The 19,364-nt window shown below is 42.7% G+C and overlaps 1 protein-coding gene across 1 annotated transcript in view; it reads right to left on the reverse strand.

Annotated features, from left to right (window-relative positions):
- Positions 1–3,656: 3,656 nt before the first annotated feature.
- Positions 3,657–19,364, reverse strand: part of LOC112958574 (store-operated calcium entry regulator STIMATE-like) — a 33,694-nt gene continuing 17,986 nt past the window's right edge. Inside the window, exons 5-8 of the mRNA XM_026052454.1 lie at positions 13,065–13,177; positions 11,845–11,928; positions 10,454–10,570; positions 3,657–4,224 (exon numbers count right to left, since the gene is read on the reverse strand). Of these exons, the coding sequence (XP_025908239.1) occupies positions 4,111–4,224; positions 10,454–10,570; positions 11,845–11,928; positions 13,065–13,177 (428 nt within the window). The 3' untranslated portion in view covers positions 3,657–4,110. The remainder of the gene's footprint in view (positions 4,225–10,453; positions 10,571–11,844; positions 11,929–13,064; positions 13,178–19,364) is intronic.

Below are 19,364 nucleotides of genomic sequence, written 5' to 3' on the forward strand. Positions count from 1 at the left end.
CTACAGACCTGTTAATGAATGGCACAGACCATCACTTGGTTCATTGCTGCCTCAGAACACAAGCCTTGTGAACCTTGAGTCTTTAGCACTACCATGAGTGTTGTCAGTTCTCATTCGATGAAGCATCTCATTTAGGTAACCTTTCAGGTTCACCAGATTCTTTTATCCTTAAGAGAAAAACAAGCTTCCACTGTGAGCTGCCACTTCCTTAAGCTTAAGTTCTGCAGAGACTTCAGCTCTCTAGAAATGAACCACAACCTATGAGAGCTCATGACTGCATGAAAGAGAGCCCAACTTGAATTCAGACTAGACTTTCCTATGCTGCTTTTCTAATCAGGGAGGAAGTCTTTATTTACTCCAAGCCTTAAGAAAATTTTCAGCCTAGTCTCCCTGGCTGCTTCTCTTTCTTTATACTGCAGGAATTTGTACACTAAGARTTTGGCAACAAGGACCTTAGGAAAGGACCTGCCAACCACCCCCACTGCAGGTGGTGCAAAGAAGCCTCCAAACCCCAATGGCAAGGCTGTGATCTATTTTAAAATGAAGCATCCGTGAATAATGCTATACATCAGCCACAGGGGATTGCTTAGGAGAGAACTTGGCCAACAAGGACTTTGGCAATTCCAAAGATATTTACATGGAAAGGCCAAGTTGAGCTCATGGATACTCTGCCTTTCCAGCATTAAGGAGGAGGAGAGTGGGGGTGGAAGTATCTTCAGCAGCTAAATTATATCCATGTGTTAGCAGAGAAATAAGGAGTTGCCAGAGACCTACAGAAATAGGTTCCCTCATCACCAATTTCTTTGCAAATTTTAAAGTTAAATCATACTGCTGTTGTAGGAGGTCCATTTGCTGGAGCATGGGTGTTTTCCAGCTGCCTGGCCATCAAGATAGCGCTAGCACTGCACCAGCAGCAGCTACGAGGGCAGGAAGGCTAGCAYAGTTGCTTATTCACACCATGCCTTGTGGGGATAGAGAAATAGCTAAAAGCAACCAACTAAATTTAATTGTGCTCTGGAAGGTCCCTATAGAAAGCTCAGAGCCAGCACAAAATTCATGCCAAGGCTTGTGCTTTGGAATGAAACCTGAAGCAAAGCACTGCTTTAGGCCCAGCTTTCTTGGGAAACAGCCCTCTTACAGGAGAGAACAGAAGGCAAGATAGTCAGTGCAAGCCTGAGCACACCATAGCCAAAGAAGCTAAGGTTCATTGACAYGCACAGGAGCCAGGAATAAGAAAACAAGAGCTTTTGCGAAGCCAGGTCCTCTTCCTAAGAACACAGTCTTAAAGTCACCCAGGTTATTCTGAAATAAACTCCCATTTCACTAGCACAATGCAAGCAGGAATATGGTAGTGAATTTCTAGACAGTCCCAGGTTCACCAGGTGCCTTCCTTTGCACTGCCCTTACTGCAAGGGATTTCTTTGAAATCTTCACTCTCCCACGTTTTGCTTTTCAAATGTATTGCTAAGAGGATCASTTGGCTCCCCTCTCACCTCTCCTGTATATACATATAAAGATACATATATTGCTAATGCTTCAGGTGCATCATTGCTCCTCTTTCCCAGCTAAGGAAACATTTCATTCAGGTTAGAAAAAAAAACACTTCCCAGCCATGCAAAGCACTTAGAGCAATATGCGCAACTTCTCATAAAAGCTCCAGTTATCCATTTCACAATAAATATTTTTACAGTGAATGCTGCAGTGAAGCTTTCATTTGCCAGCGTTGAAACAATCTTTGGAGCTAAGGGTACATGTTTTATGCTGCTGAACAAGTTCATGTTACCACACAGCCAAAAGATCCAGTCTCAAGTCAGTGGTAAGTTGGGAGTTCTCAGTGATGTTCTTCAGTCTCTGCACACGTGGTAGGAAGCATGTTAGCCGACTGGGCTTAGGGATGCATTCCCGCACCAAACTAGGAATTTAACCAGAGAGAGGACAGATCCAAGCATCAAACACACCAGGACCAGACAAGCATCTGCTGCCCTGAGGATAGCAAGAGAAAGGTAGGTCTGAGACCACAAACTTCAGTTTCTTCTGTCTTTAAGATAGGATAATGGCATTCCTGCACCAGAAGAACATGCTCCAGTCTTGGTCCATAAACATCTTATTGGTGTTTGAGAGCACTTCCAGGAAACACACTACAAGTGCACATGCAAGGATATATACATACATTTGTTCCCACTTTACAAAGCATCTCAGAGCACTATATAGCAGTACAAAGACTATAAGATGCTCAGATAGTCCGGGAATGAGGACTGAGCAATCACTTTGGAGGACAAAAGGAAAAAAAGCACTGCTAGGAGAGCAATACATGTCAATATTTAAGACAAGGAAACAGAACTCCTGAAAATTAAGGATTCATGAAATTAGAACGGGTCTTACCCTGCTATGGTCTATTCTGAGAATGCTCAGAGGGGAAGAGGAAAAAAAATRAAAAAGCTAAGAGTTTTCACTGAAGACCTCAGACAGCACTGGAGGTGAAGCTAGAGTTGCACTGTGAAACATGTCCTATGCAATATGAATTCAGAGGTGTGCACCATTTATGCTAGCAAGCACTCTTGAAACAAGTATGGTTTTTGAACCTTTATTAGTAGCAAGGAAGAATAAAGGGGATTTCTTTTCCAGATAGAAGGCTGCACAGCTGCAAGCCAACTCTGTAATTCACTAAGGGGCACACAAAAGTTGGATTGGCATCTAAAGCTTGTAATTGAAACTTTGAAATTGAAAAGCTTTACACTTCTAGCTTAAGTTAGATGGTTTTAGTCCTTTAAAAACCAAGTTTGAAAATCCAAACCCTTTACTTCCTATTCCTAATTAAAGCATATTTTTCTTGGAAGAAGAAAAAGCACATATAAAATAAAAGGAGACTGACTGTTTTGCAACACACACTAGCATGTGTCTACAGCTCACCTGTGTTTTCCTCTTCAGCTCAGTGGATCCTGGCTCAGCCAAACCAACAGTGCTTAGAGCAGGGCCTGTCTCATTACCACTGCATCTGCCTAATGCACTGCTGGGCTGTGTGCAGCTGCTCTCTCCCTGGAGAGTTGCATAGTGTTTTGCATTCTTGCTTTGTATGTTAACAAGACAGCAAGTCCAAAGCCCCAAACCTCATTCCTAGAGTGGAAGATGCCTGGATCCAAGATGTCCCACAGGTCTTCCCTTATGTAAGTCCCACCCTAAACCATTCCATGATACCCAGAGTTTCAATGCTGGTTAACACTGCTTGTTGAYTCTTGAGATGCAGATTTTGGATCAGCTTACATTTGTTTTAAATGCAGTAAAAGAGAAGGAATCACCTCCCCTAGCAAAACAAGTTTATAAACTGACAATTGGGATTAAGATTCCAGACTGAACTGCCATCCAAGATAAGAACTGATACTACACAGAAGCATCAGCAGAAGTTCCTTCTTCACCACCTCTCCTTAGCTGATATGACCAGTCTATAGGAAGTGAGCAGTGGCTCTGCTCTCTCTTTGGTTTTCTAGAAGAGGTCCTTTGTGGAAAGGCAGCTTGCTTTGCAAAGCACTGTTCAAGAGAGACTTAAGCAAATCCCCTTCCTCTCCTTTATAGAGTTGAATTCTTGCAAAACACAGTAAAGGCATTTCAAAGACAAGGCAGTTCTAGGTCAAACATTTATTACATTCCTTATAAAACAGTAAAAAGCATCAGACCCACTAAGTCATCTTCCCAAGTCAAAATTTTTAAATATGTATTAACCAACCAGGTTTGACCATTTGTGCATGTAGTAGTGTCACAGTTCAATTAGTACAAGATAGATTTTTAATATAAAAAGGCATATTTAACTTTCAATTTCAGTCTAAGCCCTGACAAAGTTACACCCAGTTGGCCAGCCAGAAGCAGCCCATTTCCATCAACCTATCCAAAAATGTGCCTGCACATGTCCAGTTATGGCCAGACCAGTAAAGCAAATATTGCCAACTGCTGAGCCTGTACAGAATGCACAGCCACCAGAGACAACTGCAGAGGGAGAGGTCTTGAGGAGGCAGACAAAATGAACTCCACTGACCCAAGGGGATCAACTAACATCCCCCACCCTGCCTTTTGAGACCAGCTCAAGGATTACAGCCTTCCACACTTGTCCTGGTGTTGTCAGATGACCACCTGATAGCTGGGCTGCCTCATCTTCTGGCTTGTTCCCTGGAGTCCTGAAGTATCCTGGTCGCTTTCAGAGTGATCATAATCCCCATCTGGTGAGAGCAACACCTAGAGAGAACAGACAGATGCTGAATGAGAAAGTCCTGTCACACACAGCTGATGCTTCCTTGGCTGATGCTCTCAGCTTCTCTATTAGGAAAATACCTAAGCAGTGGCTCGCCAAAGGGGTTGGACATTGACACCAGAGTTGACTACCACATGCAGGCCTCACTAGCAGAGAAAAATRTCTTGAGATCAGCTTGTCCATCAACTTCAGCTGCTCTCCAGTGACAGATGGATAGATCTGGGTGCAAGCATCACATTCATGCCCCAAACCCCTCAAGAGCAGAGCAGGAAGATGAAAATTGTTCACTGAGGGACAGTGATCTGGGACTCRTGCCCAGACAGGCATGTTCAGACCTGGCTGCAGCCTCAGGGAAGGTGTGCAAAAATGAGGCAACATATTTTGCAAAAAGCTGTACCAAACCAAAACCTTGTCCTGGACCTCCCAGCTGCTTTCTGCCTCCACAGTTCTGGCAGGAGAGGAGGGAAGAAAAAACAAAGAAAACTCACAAACCAAAAACCTACAACAACAAAAAAAAAACCCCAACATACACACACAGACATAGGACCAAGCAAAATCACTAGTTTATCCATATTAGTTCATCCAGAGACATCAAGGTCAGGGGGTGCTTACTATCCTGACATCACCTTATTGATATCTTACATATCAGCTCCTGGCTCAAGAAAAAATCGGAAAGTTGAAGAGCTCTGAAATCTCTCATCACTTTCTCTCCAAATAAGAGAGTCCTCTGCATGATCAGAGGCTGCCCCATTGCCTCCAGGAACACTTCTCAGCTGCTAACTTCAGACTCACAGCTATTAACAGACTCTTTTGAGTTACTACCACCAGCCCAGAGCATTTACAGGATGCAAACAGGTTACTCCACAATCCCCATACAAATGCAGTTTGCTCCAAGGAGGCTGCAGAGACCTTCTGTTCTAGCACCAGCCCCCTATGACCCTGTTGGGCTTCAGGAGCTGAATGGCCTCTTGATTCACTCTGATGGGCTGCCCATGGAGCATGTCTGCCCAAGTCATAGTACTGCAATAYTATGCAGTCAGGAGGTGCAAAACCAGGGAACACATTGGTATTTTCACCCAGAGCTGTAATGCATATTGCCTGGCTAATCCCAGAGCCCAGTGCTCTCTAAGGCAAAAATCCAGGGCGTAGGGAATTGGTCTTATCAGTAGCTATCTCAGGACACTGCTATGAAAAAACATCTTCCATTTGTTACCATCTAGGCAGCACTCTGGGGCTAGTAACCACAGCAACAAAAAACTAAATAGGGAAAAACAAACTGCAATGAATCAATGGCTTCAAACAAGAGCCATGGGGGAAGTTTTCCTCCACACCCTTGCACACACTCCAGCCCCTGTCCGATTTYATCATCTTCACAACAGCACAGATTCAAACAGCAGTAGTTCAGATTAAAGCTTTTTCCACTATTGGTCTCAAGGAATTTAAATTTTAAAGAAGATAAATACATTGGAAGGCTGTTCCTCTGTTTATCACCACAAATACCATGACACTGTTGAACTAGAGGAAACAGGCAGGTAATTACACATAACACTATAGGCCACCAAACTGACACCAAGAGGCTGTAAGAAGGTAGCTTTAGGGTCTAGTGATCTGGAAATTAAGGTGAGTTTCAGTTTAAAATTCTTAAAGCCACACAGAGCTGGCAGAGCAGGCTCAGAACCTCGTACCTGCAGGCTACTGCCTGCCTGTCATGCAGCTCACATGAGGTCACTTGTGCTGAAGGCTTCATGGAGGTGCTCAAAGTTCTCCAGGGGCCTTTCCACTCTTTTATGAAGAGCTTCACCCTGAAAAGGCATCTCATCATTACAACAGCCACAGGATATACCCTCAGAACCATAGACAAGTTTAGAAGCAACAAAGACTTGTTAGGTGGTCTTTCCTTGGGGGATGCTTGCACCTACAAATGAGCTGGTCCAGTGGCCAGCCAGCTGCCATTCACCAACGAACTTAGTTTTGCTGTGACAGTGAATAAATGACCAGCGTCCACCATGCCAAGTGACTTTTTTTCTAGCAAAAGGCCATCTTGAACATTGTAAGCACAGCTTGCACAAGAGGCTTGCTTTGCAGATGTGTCCAGGTCAGGGGTGCAGCTGGGAATGGACCGTGGTTTCCCAGTCACAGGACAATGTGCTACCRTCTCATTCAGCAGTCATCACATCCTTTGTGCATTCCCCTCCACACTGTGAGGCCAGTGGCTTGCAAAACAGATCAGGGTCACACTCCAGAAACAAGGCTACCCACATGCTCCCCTCCAGACTAGGGGAATAGGCTGCATACTTGTTTGCTGCTCCTTCCCCAGGCTTATCAAGGGATCTCTGTGGCAGAGCAAGATTGAATGGAAAACTACAGCATAGGCAGAAGAAGAGCTCAGAGGCAAATTCCATCTCCAGCTGTGGAAAGTTGTTTGCCAACATCACCTGCCTGGAGCACAGGCAGAACCATTCTACCACATCCTACTTCTTGGCTTAGACATGTTCCCAAGGCAGTCAGTGGGACAGTGGCCTTCCAGAAGAGCCTCTGCAATTTCCTTAGCTTTCACCTAGGGATCAGACACTTGAGGGCATCCCAAGATTTAAAATTCATTTAAAATGAACTCAGCTAAGTCACAAATTAATCAAACTTGCTCTTAGAATACTACTTGATAATTAAAGCCAAGCAGCAGAGGTATTAGCATTCAGTAATATCTTCACTCTAGTGATCTGCCTAGTCAACACAGTTCCTAAGCAAGGAATTGGGACAGACACTGAACTGCCAACATTGACTAARGGCAAGTCTCTATTTAGCTTTCCAACCACATCAAATTGTCCTCTGTTTTCATCCTATATGGTTCTTCCAAGTACTCCTGTTATTAGGCAAAGTTTTACCATAATACCAGTCTATGAAACAGCCAATCTTAAAAAGGAAATGGGAGAAAAAGCAGTAGCAACTCAAACTCCTCCCTAGAAGAAAAAAAGAAAAAAAAACCAAAACCAGTTCAAAGAGTTCAACAAAACATTAGAGTCTGACTTGTTTTCTGAGTGGAGAAAACAAAGAAACTACTGATAAGATGAAGCTTATGAGCACTTGCAAGAATAAGGGAGAAGAGACTCTAGCAACATCCTGGCCTTGGTCTGAAAATTRGGCCACAAAGATCAGCCCTTTCCCCCAGGCTGACCAGCACTGGACCTGAACTGGTACTCCAGAGTAATCTCTTCCCATCCCCTAAAAGGGCAAAAGAGGCAACATGATTTATTAAAAAAAGTCACAACAAAAATTTGCAAAAGGAAAAAAGTTAATATTTGTCTGGAAGGAAGGGTGAAATTCCTCCAGCAACAAGGAGGAATTCTCTCACCCCATGGGATTTCAGTATTACAAAAAAAATCTGAAAAAATTCATCATCCATTATAAACAAGAGTCCAGTTTAGCATCTGTGGCTCCACAAAAAGAGCCCTAAAACCACTGAGAAAGGGGCAATCCTGCGTTGCAGCTGTGGAACCAGTGAGCCATTCCAGTAGGAGGATCCAAAGGCAGGTCTTCAACAGGTTAACTGCAGCCCTCACTTCCTCTCCCCCTTCCCTGCTCCTTATCCTAACTGCTACCGCAAGTGAAAATAATGACACTCTTTATTGGAGAGATAGGCAAAGGGTTGAAATTCAAGTAGGCAGCGTGATGGGGAGCAGTTGGCGCCTGCTGCTAGACGGTCCTGATGAACCCTGATAAACTGCTGGACACATTAGCCTCAGCCAGCCCCGTGCCCAGATGCTGCTCAGCCACTCACTCTCCCTCCCCCTACACTAGGGCAGGAAGAGGGAAGGGAGAAATCCTCTCATTTTAACAAATTGGCAACAAATTATTGGCAACAAATAGCACCCATCTTCTCTTTTTTTGAGGCTAGATTCCTGCCAATCTGACTCTGAGGCTCAGCCAGACAACTGTTTTTAACTCCTAGCCTAAAATGGCAATTTATGAAGTAGTTATGAATTTATGGAGCTGCCTATGGTTACCCTAAGGCCCAAGGGGCTGTGGAAAAACCATGTATGCTAGAAACTCTGATTCTATGAAACAGGCATTACTGTTTTGCTTCATTAGCTACCTTCTCTGGCCCAGACTTGGTTYGTGTACCTTTGGTCCAGCACTAACCACATCATATCAGGAAGGAGATAGTCTCAGCAGACAACTCTGGTTCCCTAAATAGCTCCACACCAATGAAGAACAGATCATCTGCRTGTTAAAGGCCTCAGCAAGACTTCATGTATCTAATGAAAGGATTCAAGTACTTGAAAGACTGGAAATGTTTTTGACTGTAAGAGCTGATCCCTGGGAGTCCCATTTCCATTGCTTGAAAGAACCTGCCTCTGCTCAGCTACATGAAAACAGCTATTAGAGAAAATTCCTATACCAGACTGTTGTAACCATCTTTCTCAGCTTCTAGAGAAGAACAGGTTGCTCTCAGATTATCCAAAACTTRTATAGAGGCCATGAAACATTCATCTTCAGTGGAGTAAGGCAGAAGACTATCTCCTTCTACAGCAGACTGGTAACTAAGACGATCTTTGTATCCACAGCAGAGGCCTAGATGTTTACATTACCATTTATRAGACTAAGTGTTCCAAGCTTAGGTTAAGAGCTAGGAAAAAGCTGGAGCCTCARTCAGAAGTGATTATCTCCTTACTCTCACTTCTGACCTGATATAATGTTAAGATCATCTCAGACCTGCAAGAGCACACACATACATATATAGTATGTATTTATACTCAATAAAGCAGACCATCACCACAGTATTTTGAACAAGCGTCTAATCCAGCAAATCCAAGGAAATACCTCTCCTGAATATGTCACCARCAAGAAAAGTTAAGGACTGGACCATGAATAGGGAAGAGCCCATGCCCAGAGTTAAGCTGTCATTATACCTAAATAAGAGTCCACAAATTGCTCGTGTAGATGCACAATTGCCAAGATATGGTACCCTTCATTCAGGCATCACCTTGCTTTTATCTCCAAATCACTGAATATTTCTCAAGGATGTCCCCACCACACACAGCTCAGTAAACTCCCTGGGACAGACAGTTCAGATGTCTTCAGATGTAGCCAAGCTACAGCTGTTTATTTGGAGGCCAGGCCAGGATGTGAATCATTTGTCTCACCAGCTGTTCACATCTGCCTTTCACCACTCCAACAGGGAAGATTCCTCTAATGCCACATCACCATCAGTAGTGGGAATTTCTCCACTGTGCCTTTAAGCAGTTTAAGCCATTGTTCTTACACAGATCATCAAATAAATAAAGCTACTATTCTGTGCATAAGCAAGCGCAAGATRAGAGTTGCTGTTTAACAGATATTTTCTGGCTTTGCAGTCAGCGTCACGAGAGTACAGAACATGTGCTGAAAAAAAGCAAAAAAAAATCTCTCCCTGTTCAGCTTAAATTCCTCACCAGAAGCTACTTCAGAAGCCAGCATGCAACTGCTAGATTCTGTTTTATCTTAGCAGAACTTGCCAGTGACCTGCAGGATATTTTAAGTCACACATGGAGTGCTGTGAAACTGAGCCTAGGAATCAGAGGAAGGAAGGAAGGAAGGAAACTCAGTTCAGCTACTTCATCTGTGACTCTAACCCCAAATCTGAAGTGTAGCCCCTATCTGTCTGATGAACTGTGCGTCAACAAGAATAAAATCTGCTGGTAGTGGGTTATTTTCCCTCCCCAGCCTTTCAGTGTCAAGTTCAAGCTATACAAAATACAAATTCCTACAGTTAATCTGAGGAGTTTAACAGTGACAAAACAGGATTCCCATCTGGACCATCTGCAGCCAAAACAAGGAAATAGGATGCCACCACTCACTATAAAGAAAGCACAGTCTTTGAGCGACAGTGCTAAAGCTTCAGCTTTTTGAACATCAGCTTCAGCTTGCCGTTCAAATAAGCCCATATTTGTGTAAAACCAGTTCATTTAGTGTTACTGAAGTATAGCTCTATGTAGGCTGTGAAACTGCTCCTTGTTAAGAGATTCAGATTTCTCCAGTAAATATTCCTATATTGACCTCAGCTGCAAACATGAGAAGTTCTGTCCTAACAGAATCATCACTTATTTTTGAAGCATTGCTCAAAATAATCCTATCATAATGATACATTGAATAGTTAAGAGCATATATAGGTAAAGCATAAAAGCCAAACCCCAGGCTYACAGCCTGGGTTTGTGTGCAGAACATCTTTGGCCTTACCCGAGATTCCTCTGTTCTCCTAGCCCGTGGGGTTTCTATGGATCCATTGATGTCCAGGGTATCCTTCTGCTTGTATTTCCTCATGATCAAGCTGTCCACAACCCAGAACATTATAGCCTTGAGAGGAAGAAAGGGGAAGGGAAAGGATTTACATGAGTAAACTGCAGAGACCCAAACACAATGCAGTATAAAATATACTACARATATTTCTTCTCCAAGTCTCCGGGCTTGAGCAATCTGTATCAGGGGTGTACATGAGAGTTGGAGTAGACAAATTCCTCAGGTTCTTTCCAATGATTAAATAAAATGAAATAAATTCTATATTTGCTGGAAACCCAGTGAAAGACTATTAGTAGGTCAAGGTTTTTTTTGCCAGGAAAGCACCTGCACTACAGCAACTGAGCTGTAGGTGAAGGATTACTCACTCAGGGGAAGCAGAAAAAAAGTTGAGTTTTCAAGAAGCTTTACCAAACAAGTTTTGAGAAGAAAGTCAGATCTGGGCAAGCTGGACAACTTTGTGTGGTATCATACTTTTCTAGCTAAAAAAATTTATACAGCATGATCAGATATGAGCAGCAGTACTATCTGCTCATCTCTAACCTTTGGGCTTCTACTTTTCACCTGCTTTGATTACATCTATTGTAAGAGTTTCAATATATCCATTCAAGTGCTAAGAAGTCCTTCCAATCAAGGTAAAATTRTAGCTTCTAGCTTTTCAAGTGGTCAAAGACCACATCCAGCAGAAGGTCTGACCCTGGCAATCACCTATCACCTTGCAATAAGTTCAAATMCCCTATTTTAGCAGGACTTTGTATCCACATTGGCTCTGTTCTGTGTGGTTGTTATTGTAAAGCAATCTGATGCAACCCTACCAAGTACATAKCACTACAGTTGCCAAGAGAGACCTTTTTGAATGCTGTCATGGCTTTTATTGAAGTGACAAGTTCCCAGGACAGCCAAGTAACTACTACAGTGGAACCTCAGCCTCAATGTGATCTGAGAACACTTACAAGTTTTTGGCCATTCTTTGGCCCATAGTTATGGGCTATTTTCTAAGAGTATTCTATATAAAACAGGAGGGGTTATTAAATAAAAGTTGGAGTTCAAGAGTTGGAGTACTTAGTAAGTACTGTTCTTATGGACTTTTTGCTTGGCAAGTACCATAAAGGCAAAATTGTTTTTTCTTCCTCAACTATATAACAATGTTTAAAAATATGCATGATGAAGAACCCATTGTTAATAGATCAYGGAACAACAGGATGGACTTTTACACATAAGTCCCTCAAATTACACCTTCACCTCCATTTCATCACTCTTCCCATGTCCATACGCATCTCTCCCCTTAGAGAGGGTTGTTCCAAGCATCATCTAGCACTTGTAGAGGCACTTACATTGACTACAAAAGGCACAACAAGCATCACCAACACCAGCTCCAACTGGGGGTTTGGGATGTAATCCAGAAGAATCTCTTGAAGCTGCAGAGAAAACAGCACTTACAACTTTTACAACTTACAACATTTACAACAAGCACAACAGCATTACAACAACATTGAACAACTCTGTTGTAGGTTCTTGGTAGCAAATTACCTCCCTTCATTTACTGGCCAGTTCCTAGTTAGGGCTCTGCAGCATTTTCTTTACTCAGCTCTTCCAAAGGTGACAAGGGTTATCCTTTAGTTCAGCTGCTAAATATCCAATTTTCTACAGAACTACTGAGCACTGCTAGTGTTCCAGTTTAATTATCCATGATGACAACTGGTGGGATTTTCCTTGGCTTCTTAGAGCCTAGTTGCAAAATACAGACACCAGCCACACACGAGGTGCACTGAAGGGAAGCCAGCAGCATTTCTGGATCTTGCTGAACAACATGTTCACATACCACTACATGCAAATATTCACGTTCATTTTCTAAGTCTGACCATTGCAATCTACCGTGCCTGGAAACCTCAGTGCTTAAGTGCTTCCAGATTGCAACAAAACTCAAGAGCCTGCATCAACTTTAAGAGCACTTAACAGCAAAATGACTCCCAGCAACTCCCAGAACAGGTTTGTATCATTGAATTACCCATGGGATCTACCTAAACCACCTCTCTAGTTACATCCATGGGATTATTCTTGCTGAGAAACTCATGACCAAAATACCAGCCATCACTGAGTGAGCTACCGTCAGAAAGTGCATGTGTGTGAATGGGACATCTTGGCTAGAGGTTAATTTCAAAAAAAATCTTCTAAGCTAGTTTCATGGGATCATGAAACCTCAACGTGAAACAACTTGACAAAGTGGCACAGCATTTTTCTGGCAAGGCAGAAATACACAAATAAGCCTCAAACCAAGAGATCTCTGCTGCAGCCCAAATAATTTTATCTTTTCAAGGATGGAAAAAGAAATTCTTACTAATTTGTCTAATTAGCTTGAATGTACCAAAAGCCAAASTATTTTAAAAATACATATTTCACCAAACCTAAGTAATTGCTAACAATCAAAGAGCTGTCTACAAGTCACAAGGATTAAAGGTGGTAACTTGTGACAACAGAAGTCATCAATAGGGTAAAAAAGATAAGCAGTAAGCCACAGTGGTTGTGGCCAGAAATATAGAACTAAGGAGCTTACCTTTGTCCAACCTGGGATAAGCAGGACCAGACTTATCACAGTTTTCTCAAAAACCATTATTAGCAAATAGAGAATACATTGGCCAATCCAGGCAGCAGCTTGTGGTGGATCACCTGAAAAAACAACACATTCAGCTTGATACAGGGCAAAGGCCTCAGGCTTAAGATATGCTCACCCCTGAGGAGAGGGGTGAGAGAAACACTCCCAGCCTAGAACTTTTGGAGTAACACAGCTACTCAAAGTAGAAAGAGTTGAAATAGTGGAGATTCTCTAGATATAGCCCTAGGAACACATCTAGTGTGGAAAAGTAGGGGAGTCACTGAGATACCATTATTCTGCTGGAGACCAAAACATACTTTAGTTCTTACTGGAAAGTTAGATCTAATCTACTACATCAACCCTTTCTACTATCCACTGTTTGCTCTCCATCCACGCCAAGTAAATTTGACTTGTACTAACATAGCTTCTTCCRTAGACTGGTCCCTTATTAGTTACAGATTTCGTATCTTTACAAATTGATGAAAAGGAAGAGAGAGAAAGGAAAGACGTACTCTGCCTCCAACCCTGCTCTTTGTTTCACCAGCCTGCCTCTGCAAGCCATCAAAAGCAGAAACCAATACAAACGTGGTGGACTTGCAATATAGTACATACACCCCCAATGCCTATCCTTCCTAGAACAGTTGTTTTTGTGGAGCACATGCCTGTCCTACAAGGCATACCACTTTGCTCCTCTAAACTGTGAGGTCACAGCTCRGGCCATGCTTGAGGACCCAAATTCTGTGTGTTTATTTGTTGGTCTTGTGACTTGCATACCAAAGAAGCACCATTTGCCAGTTCATTTCTACCCTTATCTCCCCATCTCCAATATCCCAGTCCTTTTACTAGGAAGCTTTCATTTCTCTTTGTGTCATCTCAGTGGATTGTTACTGGCCATCTTTTAGCCTAACAGTTTTATCTGTTAAAGGAAGAAGAAAATAGCCTAGATTTATAGATTACCTTTTCATAAGTGTTTGCTCATGACTACCTGCCCAGCAGACTTTCAACTTCAGAGACYGGAGATTTCATTTCTCCTCAAAAGCCCAAAGGCAAGTCCTTCACCCTGGCACCCCACTTTCTCACAGCAGAAAAGAGAAGCTTTCAGGGACCCCCAGGTCCTTTTTTTTTTGCCATAACATTAGACTGAGCAAATATTTTTATATTATAACAAACTCCATAGTGAGCCTCAAGGCAAAGCACTGTTGAACTGACCCTCCTCTAGAGAGGGGCCAGCCAGGATCCTRTACCAGTCTGAAACCTTCCAGGCACCAATCTCAACTCAAAAAGCACATGCTTTCAGTCCTAGACATAATTAATCTTTTTCTGCTGATAGAGTGAACAGCTTGTTATATAATACTTATTGTCTGAGCAAGAGACAGGGGCTCCATCGCCCCTGGTTTTAGAGCAATCCGCTCAAAAAAAATCAATGCTAATTAAATATGAATGCTTCCATTGGGGTACTTATGAAGTAATAATTAAAAGCATATTTGTATTGCTAACAATGATAATGGTACCATATCTATTACATGTGCTTGCTTCAGCTTTCTGTAAGGCCCCTACCAGCTGGTTATCATCTTTCCCAGCTCATCAGAATATCTCAGGTCTGCAAAACTGAGCCACAGTATCTGGCTTCGGAAAGACTTAACATTTCCTCTTATTACTTGAACATACAGATAACCCCAGGCAACACTTGCTTCCAGGGCAATCAGAGCAGAATTTGGGACTGCATCTGTGTAAGGAAATACTTTGGGAGGCCAGTGTTTGGCTTCATTGACAGATTTCAGCAGACTAGGAGGTCTCTGCCTCTCTTCTATCAGCACAGCTCTGCGGAAGCCTTGCARAGAGAAGAGCAACAGTTGCAAAAGTTGGTCTAAATCACTATGCGAAACTCCAGTCCCAGAATCCAGCTGTGTGCATCAAGATTTGATCAACCACAGCCAGCAGGGCACATCACAGATTTTAGAAAACATGCACTGCTGCTACTTGGCAAGCAAGTGCTTAATGGGTGGTCAGTGTTACTAGGTGGTTGGCTATAAGAGGTTAGTGTCAGRAAGACCAGAGGGTCTTGCTTCTTTTGAAGCACAGACTCGGTCACATAGTCCCTATGCCCTGTCATCTTCAGCACTGGTGGAGTATCCTGGGGCTTCATGCCCAAAACACAAGGTTAACCAATCCTTCAATGAACCCCCAGGTTCCCAGTGCCTGTCACAGCTCCAAGTACAAACAGAAAAGGAAAACAAACAGATCCTTCGTTTCCTTCCTGCATTTGAACTCTTTCCCTCTCCCTGTGTTGTCAGCTGCTCTGCTCTGTCCCCTGTGGAGAGGCAAGACCAGTATCCACAGCACCCTTTGCAGGTCAGTTCAACCCCTCCGTGATCCTGACAGCAAAATTCTCCCCTCTACAACCTAGTTTCCTTTAGAAGAATCTGCAAGCTTGAACTCATTCATTATCAAAAGTGACTACAGCTCTGAAGTTCTGCACACCAGGCTCTAGACAATCTAAACAAAATGATGCACCTATACTAGCAAGGACAGACCTAGGCACTTTACTACCCAAATAATCACATTTCTCCTCCTGTTCCTTTCTTACATCACAAAGATGCTGTGACTCCCTCCACAATTAAAAAGGACATAATCACTTATGGTATGCCCACACTGAAAGAAAGTGGGAGGAGACCCATAGACCCATGTAGAGCAGGTGGACAGACTTGTCCTCTATTGCCAGCTATGGCAGCTCCAAGTTGCCAGTGTTTTGTAACTTGCTCCTTTTTATGTTCTTTGTTTTCAGACTATGCAAAGATAYGATTCTGCACAGGAATCTGTTCCGGAGCACAGAATTTAGCCGGGTTTTATTTCCAGCCTCTGGCAGGAAGATCAGAGGGTTTTCGTCAGTTTTTTACTGCATCTCGTGCCCCCAAGGACAGGAGGCTGCCTAGTACCAAAATATCTCTAGACTAAAGAATATGAAACAGCAGCACTGCCCAAGGGGCCACAAGGATGACTAGTTATAAACAGACCATKGCTTGTTTCCTTCTCACTGTCCTTTACCTTGGTGGATTTGATGTCATCCAAAGGTCAGTGGTTCACCTCAGTGACTCAAATCCAGCTCAAAAATCCAGCTTGCCACTGACTAGTGCCAATAGCATACRAGTAATCATCTGTGTTTAGTGCAGTCCCTGAACTAGTCAAAAGACAGTACAGACAAATCTCTCCGAACTTAGGAGACAAAGTRTGAAAACTCAAACTCATCTCTGCTAACTTTGTCCTTCAGTTAGGTGCTGGCTTTCAACAGATCTGAGATGGCCCAAGGCACTCAGACCTCTAAATTTTAAGTGGACCAAATGCTATCCAWAAGTACTCTACTCCATGAAAAAGAATTGATCTTATCAAGCATTTCAATGTGATAAATTCAAGGGAATGCCTACAAGGCTTCTTCTYCCAAAGAAAATAGCCATCTAAAAATAATTTACTGTCTGGAGGACAAAACTCAATAAAGATGGATTCGTAACTGTGGCTGAAGCTTCATATTCCTGGTAAAAGAGAGGAACAGGTCCAAAGGATCTTCTTRGCCTCCGCAACACACCTCTTATTTGGAGAAGTCATGTGTCATTATCTGAGCAGCTTCCCAAAGCAAAGGCTTCTAGTGAAGGTAATCCAGGACCTTTCACCTCTACATGCCAGTTCTACTGCAGAAGTCATCCTTTTAGCTTAAGGAATATTGTGCTTAACCCTTCCCATGGCTATCTCACACCATGACAATACACACATATATCCCTAAGCTTTCACTCTGAAGGATGCAAGAATTGCGTTAGTCCATTCTCCTTGAGGAAGATCCACACCATCAACTTATTTTCTCTATACTTGTCCCTGTCTGAGTGAGACGTTGTTCAGAGTTCAATGCCACGTCCTAGATTTGAGCTTGCCAGCACTCTTCACTGGCAAAATCTCCTCAATGCAAACCCAGGATCACTGGTGTCTGCAACAACCTCACACACAAACATTCATGTCTCACATATTCCAGTTGCRTGTGGGAGTCCAATTGCTTGCAGAGCCCAAAGCCAGGAAAAGCAGCACTGCTTGAGGTATTTGAGTTGTTACCACACAACAGGATTAATTTTAATCCCAGCTGCATAACGTACCAAGCTGTCAGCAAAACCCACATGCTACTGCCAGACAGCTTTATTTACTGCCTTTCAGCRACTATATGTGCACTGAACAGGTAGGAAAGAATTTAGCCATAGCAGAATGCACAGGTTTATTCTTCCTTGAGGAAGAATAAACATTTGAAAGCATTTAAAACTGGCACARTGTGACATGGTGGGGGTAAAGAGTCACTAGAAAAATCTTAAGAGCTATTTTAGAGGTATAATTTAAACAAGAGATCAAATAATCAATGCTAGCTTCTACATACAAAGCAAGGTAAGAAATTGTAATAAAGTATGCCAGTTCCAGAGAAGTGCACAATAAGACCAGACTGAATTTTTAGAAATTGAGACCTGACCAAAAGTTGTGCAGGTTTTAGGCAGGACAACTTGCTGTCAGCAAAGCCAGGTGGATCCTGTTATTTGTGCCTTCCAAGGCCTTYTCTGATATATTCTGTATCTTTTCTGGTATATTCTATATCTGAACAGAGGATGAACATGCAGCTGAATTGGTCCCCACAGTTTTGTGGTATTATGGGCTTTAGCTCTAGGCTTTCCTCCTTGGAGACACTTCTATTGCAGTGTGTAGTGCAGTGTAGTGTGAACATCACCATTCCCTATCAGCAAGATTCAGAAGGGTTCAAGGACTGTGCAACTGCTCAGAGCAAGCTACCTGACCACACACTTGTCTACTTGAAAAGGATCCTCAGYCTTTTTCTTACTCTTTCTTTCCTCCTGATCCCTACAGTAGAGAGCTCAAGCAAGCAGAGGAYGACAAGACATCCCCTCAGGTTAGTGCATTTTCAGTAGTATTTCCTCAAGCACTAGCAGCCAGCTCCGTTGGCTGCTTCAGGACGTGGGAATATTTGTTATGGAAAATTTGTACAATACCACAACAGGGCCAAGAGCAGCCTACACAGATCCTCAGTTAAACTCAGCAGCTGGCACAAAGCATATTCTCTTTAACTAAATTTGACCAGCAGAGTTCAACAGGTCGCTGAACAGAATTCAGAGGCCTCCAACTAACATGCCTTTCCATTTCCAGACAGTGAACTAGCAGGACACAAAGTTAAATTAGTCAGAGACTACAACTACAGAATAGTATACACAAGTATCCTGACCTGCACTGGAGAGGCATTTTTCAGTCAAGAACACCCACGTTTCCCTATCATTCCCATAATGCTTCTCTTCAGAACTCTGCTCACACACTGAAGAGCATCTCTTAATTCGTATTCATTTACTTACCGTTAAAGTATTATTTTCAAAATGCACTAGTTTTAAATCTACTTGACCTTTTTTAATTAAATTGACTATAAGCTCAGTCATTTTAACCCTTCACTATTTGCTTCTCAGAAAGATGGTTTGAAGACAAGTTCTGGAGATGAGATCCTRCCCTAACAAATTAGAAAAGCTGAGCACCGGCATGATTCTTGACACATCCTCATCTTTCTCTTTGGCCACCTTGGTGGTGACCAAATAGGACTATGCTGATGTAGTTGCATTTGCAGTATCAGGACACCACAGCCAACAACAGTTTTTCCCCATAGGGAAAAAGCCTACTACTAGGGGACAGAAGGCTTCAATTTGAACCAGACTGTTGTCTTCAGGCTCCAGTTTCAGCTCATACTAGACCCTGCTCAGTCCATGCAAGCCTRGTAGCATTTTCAAGGTCTCTTGTGTCTATTCCTAAGTTTCTTGCAGCATGAAGAGCAACTTAAGCGCTGCTTCATTCATCTGCCTGCAGAAGTCACCTACAGGAAGAGTACCTATAGGTATAGCCTGCTGCTATCCTGATAAAGCAACAGTACAAAGAGCATTCATGGAGCTTGGTGGCCCAGTTAGTACTTCAAATAAGGGAAYCATCATTCTCCAAAGCCAACTCAAACCAAGACAGAAACTAAACCTCTCCAATCTTTGATCTTAGAAATTTTGATCTTCAAAAGAGACACAGCCTTTCCTAACACAGATTCATACTTCAAGGCAGTCAAARCTGAAAAAAGAAGCAATTGAGCTGGTGTGCAAAGACAGAAGAATACAAATACAAGTCTTTGACTTTCCACTGACTAAAAAGTGTCTTTCCTGGCTACAATAGTCTTTGGCTAAGACTTCAGGCACAAAAAGC

The sequence above is a fragment of the Nothoprocta perdicaria genome, unplaced genomic scaffold (genome assembly GCF_003342845.1).
Source record: "Nothoprocta perdicaria isolate Ctin4 unplaced genomic scaffold, notPer1 scaffold_89, whole genome shotgun sequence".
NCBI classification, from domain to species: Eukaryota; Metazoa; Chordata; class Aves; order Tinamiformes; family Tinamidae; genus Nothoprocta; species Nothoprocta perdicaria.